The sequence below is a fragment of the Triticum aestivum genome, chromosome 5A (genome assembly GCF_018294505.1).
Source record: "Triticum aestivum cultivar Chinese Spring chromosome 5A, IWGSC CS RefSeq v2.1, whole genome shotgun sequence".
NCBI lineage: Eukaryota > Viridiplantae > Streptophyta > Magnoliopsida > Poales > Poaceae > Triticum > Triticum aestivum.
In genome coordinates, this window is record NC_057806.1 from 621,366,014 (window position 1) to 621,376,424 (window position 10,411).

Below are 10,411 nucleotides of genomic sequence, written 5' to 3' on the forward strand. Positions count from 1 at the left end.
ACGCAATGGCCCGTCGTCCGGCCTTTGTGCAATTTGCAACGTCTCGGAAGACGCGAACCACGTGTTTTTTCGCTGTCCGTTAGCTCGTTTTGCTTGGAGTGCGGTTCGCACCGCAGCCAACACCACATGGAACCCGGACTCGACCGTCGATCTCGTGCCCATTGTAGACTCGGCTCATGGTGGCAACAAACGCGTTCTTTGGAGTTGTGTGGGCGCGCTGGCCTGGGCCCTCTGGCTCACGAGGAACAAACTTGCGATCGAGGAAATCTTCCCATCCCACCCTACTAATATCATCTACAAATGCAACCTTTTCCTGCAGCAGTGGAGTCCGTTGGCGAGGCGCAAGGATGCTGATAAACTTCAACATGCACAAGAACGTCTTCATCAAGTCTACATGATGGCTAGGGAGCCACCCGCCTCTTCTTCGACTTGAAGTGGCCCTTTTGAATGGCGCACGAGCGAGCCTGCATGCTCTAAGCTCAGGCTGCGAGCCATGTAATCATCTATGCTTGCTCAGTGCTGCTTTTGGCCTGCCCGATAACTCTTCACACTTTGCACTATCTTTGGCCCGAGCCTCCGTGCTCGTGTTTGTAATCTCAGATCCTGTCAGTCACGCTGCCTAGTTGTGGACTTTATTAATTTAAAACCGGACGCGCCCAGCGTCTTCGTTTAAAAAAAAGTATTATGTTAGAGCCCATCCGGATGGGATGCCGCAAAAATTCGCTCCTGATGGAACTTGAATCGTGGTCGGCTGGGATGCGCCACCATGACCCATCCACTCGGCCACTGCTCAATTCTCACAATTTCTCGTTTTAAGCCACGGCATTTGAATGCATTACCACATGAATGCATATGCTCGTATCTGGCATCTTCTGATTAAGTTCTTATGGTTTTATTGCACCTGCTCTTAGAGCATCTCCAACCGCGCCCCCAACAGCTCTACAGACGATTTTTTGCTGCCGGCGCCCGAAAAACGGCCTAGTAGCGTCTCAGGAGCCTGTTTTTCGTCAGCTTGGGCTGAAACTGGCGCCGGCGGACCTAGACCGAACCCGGCGCATTGGGGGCGCCTGGGGCGCCGAGGAAAGCGTTTTTGGCGCGAACGGGAGTGGGGCCGCCGAGTCAGCGACACGCCGCCTCGTCGTCCTCATCGCCTCTGTTCCCGTGCAAATCAATGTCAAGGCTGCCGCGTCGGTCAGCCTCCATTGATGCCTCACGGGCGGCGCAGTGAAGACGCCGTGACGCGCGTCCCGCTGTAGTTGTAAGCGTAGTTTGTCTGTTTTCTTTGTTTTTGTACAAATTTCAATGAAAAATCTTCGAGTTTGTGCCAATATCGTATCAGTCGCCGAGTTTGAGCGATTTTGAGGACGACAAGTGGAAACGCAATTGCCCCCACGCCAAAAGCAAACGCCGGTTCGGCCCCAGACGATGTTTTTTCGGCGTCTTGATGGGTTGAACGGCTGGAGATGCTCTTAGTCTTTGAACACGAACCTTTTGTGGGGCTCATCCAACTATCACTTGGTTCACGAACACATACTGTAATAACTCTGTAATTAAACCCATCTCATATATTAGTATATATGTATCTCCACTTCGACGTGGCCAAGCTGTTTATTAGTCCCTTATATTGAGCATGAAATAGTCGAATTTTTACACCAGCGTCTAAATCCGAGCAAATAGGTGTTGCCCATTGACTGATACACAAAAGCAAAAATCCGACAAATTAGAAGAGTGAAATTAATTTGGTGTTGTCAATGAGTACATGTGTTGATGTGCATAGTTAGCGATGAGTTTGAGAATGGATGGTGTCACGAGAAATCGTGGCAGCAAAATCGGCAAGCCTCGTTGAGATCAACTAGGACGTTCGAGGGCATGATCTAGATTCCCAAGTTGGTCAATGCAACCGCGTGGAAATCCAACACTAATCCGAAGCATAGATACTCCGGTTATCAGGGCAGCAGAAAAACGTCGAGGTTCAACAAGTGACTCGAGGCTTTTGCATCTCCTAACCAAAAGTGCAGCGTCGGCAAAATGTAGTAATATCTGTATGCATCTCCGTGGCCTGCATAAGCATAACAGTGCCACATTGTCACCCGGCAAAAAATGAAAAACTAGTACTGTATGACAATCTTAGGCTGGCCATAGTGAAGGTAACATAAGTAATATCATGCACTTGAGACTTGCAAACATGCTTATGTGGCAGGTAATTAAAAAAGAAAGATATGATTATAGTAACATAGATAGTGGATGCCATAACATAATGAATGTGATGTTACTATGTGTCATGCATGACAATAAATAAGATCATCTATGATACTCCCCACTATGACCAGCCTTAGCACAAATGTGAAATGACCATGAACAATAGGAGCAATAGTAGCATCCTACTAGTATAGCTGGCCAAACGGGTCGGCCCCGCCCGGCACGGCACGGCCCATCCTAATCGTGCCTGGCACGACCCGGCCCGGGAAGGCACGATTATTATACGGGCCGTGCCGGCCCGCGTGCTGCAGCCTGCAGCCCAGGCACGGCCCGTATGCTAATCAGGTCGGCCCACCGGTACACTAGGCCCGCTAATCTGCCTCCTATTTTGCGCACTGGGCGTTTTTAACCTATTTTTACCTGTTGGGCCACATTAGGATACGTAAAAAATAAAAAAAGATAATCAGGCCGTGCCGTGCCGGCCCGCGTGCTCGGTCTTTAGGCCCAGGCACGGCCCTTGGCATGCCTAGCCCGTTTAGCACGTGCCGTGCCGTGCTGTCCGTGCTATCGGGCCGGCCCAGCTATCCCGGTCTGTTTGACCACCTATACCTAGTAGCGGTCTTCGTGGAGCGCTGGCTGCTGCCTCTGCATGCAGAGGGAAGATTAAGGCGGCAACCAATGGGACTAGTAGAGCGCCGCCGCCGACGTTCCCAAAGCCAAACCAACGGCCTCGCGTGGGGCCCTCCGTCATCAAGCAAAGCGCAGCACAGCAAAGGATTCTCCCCCAAAGTTTCAAACTGCAGTCCTCCGCCCACCACCACCAGCCAGCGCCTCGCCGCGCGGCCGCCGCTAGCTCGCTCCGGCACTCGCCGCCCTCCGGCCCGACCCCGCCGTCGCATTGGCCTCCACGGCCGCCTCCTCGCTCAGGTGCGTCCTCGTCGATTCCCGGGGAAAACCCTAGCCGCCTCCGCCCGTCGCCGTCGCCGTAGCACGGCCGCCGAGCGCCGCGATTGCTGGTCGCTCGCTCCAGCTCCCTAGCAACCAACCGCTCAATCCATTGCCTTATTGCCTTCTATTTCCTCTTTGGTTCTGACGATTTTGCGGGCTGCGCAGGATGGCGGGGGAGCTCCGCGGCGCTCTCTGCCGCACCCCGGCGAGGGCTCCCGCATCCGGGGTCGGGAGCGACGAGAACGCGCGGCCTGCCGGAGCTTCGACTCCCGCCCCAGCGGAGCCCGTCGCGGCCTCCCGGCCCCCCCTCCGGGCTATCCAGTCACCGGGGCAGCCCCGGCGGCCGGTGCCGACGCCCAAGAAGGGTCTGAGGGTCAGGGCAGCGGGCAAGACACCGGCGCGGGTCGGCGCGGCGACCACTCCCCTTCGCCCGACCAAGATCCTGGGGGAGCCGAAGCCGGTGCCGAGGTTGGGGTTCACGACGACGGGGGCCAGTTCTGCGCAGGTCCAACGTTCCAAGCTCCGAGACTCCATCTTGCTCCGGGAGGAGAATCGCAGTGTGCAGGTGAAACACATCTACTGCTATCACCCCTGTTCCTTTTTTGTAAGGTTAAAACTGAGGCTGCTCACTGTTTTCAATTCATATATGACCTTCAACACTCTTTGAAAGATTACAGAACATCCCAGTGATAAATAAAAGACAGTGTAACTGATAGGATTTGGATATTGCAATGATAGAATCAAACATTCCAACAGATTGCATCTCCCTCATCCTTCATATTCATCAATTTGTTATCCTTCTTTTCCATCACTAACCATGTGTGGTATTGTGCCTCCAGTGCCTTCTAAGTTTGATTTTGCACCTAGAGATGCCACATTGCACTGCCAAGTCCCAAAGCACAACAACCCGATGTCTAATATGCGCAGTAGCTTTCAAATTTATTTGTGCTCGTCCATTGTGGTGGTGATGGAAATAACAAAGATCTTAACGCTGTGCTATTTAACTTCGTGGACAGAATGTTTCGTCAGCATTGCAGCAAGATGACTCTCATGCACCTGCAAAGGAACAAGACAACTCAGAAGATGCATTGAGCCTGCAGCTGGAGTTGGCCATAACCAAAACAATTCTTCTGGAGGAGGTAAAAGCCCGAGCTGAAGCTGACGTCAGGGAAACTGCTGTAGGTGATGAGCTGAAAGCAGCAAATTTACGTACCCTTGAAGCTTGCAGGCAGAAGGAAACCACAGAAAAAGAACTGAAATACACAACATCTGTTTTAGAGGCCCTTGAATCGGAGCACGTTGTTTTGATAAAGGAACTAGAGGAGCTGAAGAAGAAGAATTTCCAAAGCCCGGTATTTCGTAAGAAGAGGGATGTGGAAACTCTGATGTTAAACACTGAGCTTGAGCAAGAAATGGATGAAATCCACAGGCAGGCTATGTGTGAAACGTCTGAGGTGATTATATCCTTACAAAAATAGCTGTTGTCACTGCAACAACAGCTAGATGACTGCAACAAAAAAGAGTCATTGGTCGCCAAACAAAGCCTTGATGAAGCTAAGAGAATAGAGATTTTGTTGGATCAATCCATCGAAATTCTTGTGCAGAAGGAGGTTCTTGAACAATACTTTGTTTCATTCGTGAGGGGGATGGAAGAAGAGACTCGTCAGCTCGAGTCCAAACTAGACCAGTCAAATAGATTCTATGAAGGTAGAATTAAAGAACTGGAGATAAAGATGCAAGAAATGAATTATCAGGCTGGAGTGTTACTTATTTCATGGAATAAAGAAAAAGAGGTAACCCTTTGAAAGGCAATTAGGCTTACCGCATCGGAGTTTTTGTCTTTTCATATAGATTTCTTCTTCTTTGAACAACGAATTATGGCAGTGACATTCTTTGCGAACCACCTATTAGTTAGGATGCAAGCATTTTTGGTTGTTCTGACTTCCAGTCATTCTCATTATCAGATAGTGATGCTTTGCAACATGTTCATTTCTTCTTATCTAAGGCATACTATTAGTTTGGATAGCTTTGAGGTTGTTAGTTCGTTGATTTCACGCAATTTTCTATGTTGTTTATAAAGGCTCACACAGAAAATTATGTATATATTCTTCTTTATGAGTGCTTTTGCTTTTTATCCTTTTTTGGGTGTATGGTAGATTAAAAATACTAAATGCCATACTTACATCAATATTATATGTTGCATTATGGGAGTTCCTTAAACTTACGCATGAGAATATCTTTACAGCATATCTATAAATACATTCAGATTTTAGTATTTGTCCAAGAAGGACCTACAAACAGCGCAATTAGGCATGGACGAAATATCTATGATTGTTATAACCCTTCCATTTATAATTATATTATTTTGTAGATATCAGAGGAAAGGAAGACATATGCCGAAGAGAAAAATAAAGTAATCAAGCTATTGGAGATGTCTAATGAGGATGGCCAGATTACTGTGTGTTCATTAGAAGAAAAGGTAAGTTTGCCACTGCTGGTATGTTAATAGTTTTGATTGGTCACATATTTTTCTTTCCGAGCACTGATTTTTTTTCTTTTTTTCTAAGGTGAAATTACTCGAGGAAGAAGCAGAACAACTCAAAAGGAAACAGGAAAAATTAGAAATGGAGCTGCACAAGAATTGCTAGTTGTGCCATCCTCTAGGGAAGCAAAGAGCTCCCTGGAAGACAGAATGGTTGATTCACCTGACCCAACCAGGTTTGCTGGTTCTGAATTCTGTCACCAGACATCTGTGTTTACAGAAGTAAGGGAAATAACAAACACTCACCTTGATCTCTTGCAGGTACCCGAGTAATATAAACAATGGGGTACTGCGTTCTCAGGAGAGTAGAATAGGTCGAAAGGAGCCTTTTGAAGCAGAGGTAATGATGGCATTCTTTGAAGAGCAAATGCAAGGAAGCTATGCAAGCTCATTTGAAGATATATTCAAAGAAGCTGCAGACGATTCTCTTGTTGCTTCACATTTTCTTCCACACATTACAAGCCAAATAAAGCCAAATCCAAATGCAGTTGAGGAGGCAGTTGACCTAGACACTATAGCTGTTGAGTCAACTCCTCTAGTGGAACACCAAGAGGAACCTGGTGAGCCTTCTTCTGATGAGTGCATGCATGAGGCCAGCCCATCAGATTTAGAGATGGCAAAGGCAATTTCATTAGAAAAGGATTGCTGGTCAGAGAACTCGGAGTTTGAGCACCCCAGTGCAAGCGTGGAGCTGGAGCAGTCTATTGCAAGTAAGCAACCTGATTTATTTGGCGGTAGTGCAGGTAGTGATCAGTCCATGTCTGTATGTGATTCAGAGGAGCAAGTGACGCCTCCAGCTGTGGAGTCAGTGGTAGAAGTTCTGCAGGAGAATGAGTTGCCTCCAGTTTCTCTAGTGCGTCCCAATGATCCGGTGAAATACACTTTAGCCACTTGTGATGAGCTGAAGAGGCTCAGAAGCAGGAACCACTATGAGGGTGATAGGACAGCAACAGACAGGAGATTCTGGTCCATTGAGCAGCAGGACTTGTACAACTCCATATACCGTAGGGCCGAGTTGTTTACTATGCAGTGGATAGACTGGGAGTACATCGATAGCATAGATGAGTTTTCTTGTGTCAGACAGAGATGTGCCCATGTGGGGCTTGAGCAGATCATGAGGTACCATTGTGATTGGGACAACGAATTGATTAGGCAGTTTTACTCCACAGTTCATATCAGCGACGACAATAGCTCTATTACTTGGATGGCAGATGGCAGGAGGATAACTACAAACAAGAGGGCATGGGAGGAGATGTTTGGCATTCCTGGCAGTGTTCACACTGCAATAATTCACTCAGAGTTTTTGCTTGATGATGATGACAAGAGGATCATGTACACAGCTGCAGAATGCATAGTAGGCCAAACCAGGGGCCTCTCTCAATTGGCTAGCATAGCCAATAAGATTATTCGGAAAACCATCTATCCCAGGTCTTATAGAAGTAAAGTCCAGGGATACAACTGGAACCTCCTACGTCATATTGTGGAGCAGCATCCATTTGACATCATTGCTTTGATCTTCGACGAGATTAAGTTGCTTATTTCAGATCACAGCCGCACTTGCCTCTTGTATGCACCATACATCATGGGGATGATCATGCGAGCTTTTGAATATGATGGACCTAGAGAAACCAGGCACGATTCCTACAAGCCCAGGCCCGACAAGTCAAAGCAGACAAAAAAAATTAGTCGTCCACTGGCACCTGCAGTAGTTGCACCTTCTGAGCCACCACCTTCAGCATGTCAGCCGGAGGTAGAGGCCAATGTTGAGGCAGATGACCACAGCCAGTTCGAGGAAGCCGGACACCGGCCCCAGGGAGAGGCAGTGCAGCATACCAATGCCTCCTTGTCTTCTCAGATCCTAGCTCCACGCTCCTCCCTGACACCTTCCCTTGAGGCTACCACTCCCTCACCGCCTCCGGCTCCAGCTGCATTTCCTGAGCAGGCCAGCATGATGCACGCCGGCCTCCGGTGCTTCAGCTCAGCCAGCTGTTTTGGGGCCAAGTCCTTTTAGTCACTTTAGTTGGTATCAAAGAGATAAGTGATGGGTTTATGTGCTGTCCTTGATGTCTACCTTGCACTCGTATTCTGGTTATTTTGTCTATATATATCTTGGACTTGTTCACCATGTATATTCTTCTATCAAGAAAGACCTTGAGAAGAGCGTATCGAGACTTGAGAAATCAGTACTATGTTAGGCATATGTGTGCCCACTCTGTCTTGTGTGCACTTAGTCAGGGTCCTTGGTCTTGTAAATTATATATGTGTATGATTTTGCAGCTTTTGATCTTCTTGCATTGTGGGTTAGGAATTTGGTTAATGTGTTCAGAGTCAGGGAGGAACAAGCTCCTATTCAGCAGCATCAAGTTGAGTTATTGGCTATTGATCTTGGCTCAGGCTTCACTTTTGTAATTGTGCTCCTGTCCTGTAAAATAATCTTCATGTGTCCATACTCGAGAAAAATGTGTCCAGGAACTTATGATTCTGAATATCGTAGTCTGATTCAGGAAGACCCTTTTTTCGAAGGTAAATTCAAAGTGTGATCTTTCAAATTTTGGTATGGTTCAGGTCCTTGTTCTGAACATTCAGAGCTTCGGCAATTCTCACATCGAACTTGTGATGCAGAAGAATGGTCCAGGATCAGATGGTTAGCCACTTGGCCAGTGAGGGGTGCTAGCTGTGGGATGGGCCACATGGTGGTGAGCATCAGCTGCTTGCGAAAATGCTTGCGCAGGACAAGAACCGGCTGGCATGGCATGTGTTGGTTCAACTTGGGACTTGGCTTCTGGGCTTTAAAATTCTTCGCTGGGCGCCGTCAGGTGGTATTTGGTGCCTGATTTGATCTGGTCTTGAGTTTGTGCTGGACATGCAGTTAGGGTAGTTAGTAATAGATACCTCCTACTCTGGTCTTGAGTTTCTAACCGGTTGCTGGAATCAGTGGAATATGGCTAAATTTCATCATGATATTTGTTTGTGGTCCTCTCTAGCACATTGAAGTACAGTTTCAGGAAGCTGTTATTGTGTGTGTGTGTGTGTGTGTGTGTGTGTGTGTGTGTGTGTGTGTATTTTGCATAGATGGGCATGTCAAGTGTACATTTGGGGGTGCATGTAAGTGCCTCATTTTAGACCTAAGTTTCAGTACTTTTTGCATCAAACTGGTGGTGCTCAGAGCGTCATATACTCATTCAGATGCAGTATGCATGAGTGATTACATAGTCCTGAATATTTATCTGTGAAATGCGACGAAAGAATTCGTTGCATCCTAACGTGAGCAGAATTCTTGCAGCTAAAATATCAAGGTTCTTAGTTTGATCACCTCTTGAGCACTGGAGTGTGCCTCTGTAATATGCAAGACTGGGGCTTTGATTGATTCAGTTCAATCACAGAAATCTGCCAGGTGTGCTCTTATTTCCCAGTGTCCAGGACTTTCAGTTGGAGACCTACCTGCTGCTGCCTTCGCCAGAATGGTATTATCTGTAAGAAATTTGGCATCTTGTAAGTGCATTTGCTTTGCTATGGTACCCGCAATCTTTTGTGCTTGAGCTTCCGCCAGCATTCTGGTCCTGACGTCGAGATCTGTATCCTCTTTTGGTAATCTGTCTTGAATTACATGCAGATTCCAATCCTTGTGCATTGGTGAGCTTGAGTGTTACCTGAAGATTGTCCCTTCCTTGTTGCATCTGTATAGATCTTGTTTCCTACCAATATAATGCCTGGCTCCCTGTTCGGGTTTATTCTGCTGGTGATCCGTGCGTGACCCCTGTTTTACTTCATCTTCTGCTGTTGTTCAGCTGTATTTTCAAGCGATAAACGAATGCTTATGGCTTGCGCTTTGTAGTAAAGCTGCAACAACCAGTCATTCCTTGATTTGCAGAACTAGCTAGGTGCATGGTTGTTTCAGTTATTCTGTTTGAGCCATGACTAAAATAATCTCATCTTAGACACCAAGGGTTAGCAAATAAGTTCCAGTACTGAACAAGCAGCTCCAGAACAGAACAGCGAGCTATTTCATTTCTGAATAAGCCAGTTCCAGGGCTGGATGGTTCAATATTAATAGTTTTTTTTTCTTTGACTTGGTTGGGTGCGCTGGCTATTTACACGGTTTCTTCCACTGCTATCCTATATGGGGGTCTTTGGAACCGCCATGATGATCTGTTGTTTGACAAAGATCTCTGGATCAATGTTACTTCTCTGTTTCTCAGGGGAATGGAGGTTGCCGCACAAGGATGGAGGAGTCACTGAATGCTTACCAGATATGCTACTTGGGCTTAACAAGCGTTGGCCTGGCTTGAGCAAAGCAACAACCATGCAATGCAGCTGGAGGAGAATTAATGATCTTGCTGTGCTGTATCTGTGTCCTGTCTTGCTCCCAGTTCGAAGGTAATTCGAAAAATTCCTATGTTTTAGACTTTAGGTCCTTGTGTGAACATTCAGAGCTTCAGTAATTTTCAGGTAGCAGATGGTCCGCCGCTTGGCCAGCAAGGGGCGCCAGCTGCGGCACGGCATACTGAGCTAGACTTGTTTGAGGCGTGCGGCAAGGCTAGTGTCAGCACCACGCCACTCCTATATGCGTGATGGACTCCGATAACTTTTGCTATGATATATTTTTTTCCGGAGCTTGAGTCAACCGCATAGCACATTGAAGTACACTTTCAGAAATCTGCTAAAGAGTCTTGCGAAGGAGCGGGTTGGCATGGTAGGTGTCGGTTCGACTTGGCTTGTCGG

At 47.4% G+C, this 10,411-nt stretch overlaps 1 protein-coding gene across 1 annotated transcript; it reads left to right on the forward strand.

Moving 5' to 3' along the window:
* Positions 1-3,573: 3,573 nt before the first annotated feature.
* Positions 3,574-7,872, forward strand: LOC123108024 (uncharacterized). Its single transcript, XM_044529891.1, has 5 exons — positions 3,574-3,712; positions 4,164-4,940; positions 5,519-5,626; positions 5,715-5,865; positions 5,951-7,872. The coding sequence occupies exons 4-5, from the start codon at positions 5,840-5,842 to the stop codon at positions 7,698-7,700; spliced, it is 1,776 nt and encodes a 591-aa protein (XP_044385826.1). The 5' UTR covers positions 3,574-3,712; positions 4,164-4,940; positions 5,519-5,626; positions 5,715-5,839; the 3' UTR covers positions 7,701-7,872.
* The last annotated feature ends 2,539 nt before the right edge of the window (positions 7,873-10,411 follow it).

Coding starts and splice junctions, on each gene's coding strand:
- LOC123108024 (XM_044529891.1), top strand. CDS start 5,840: ATGGTTGATTCACCTGACCCAACCAG. Junction 5,866..5,950: donor GATTCACCTGACCCAACCAG/GTTTGCTGGTTC, acceptor GATCTCTTGCAG/GTACCCGAGTAATATAAACA.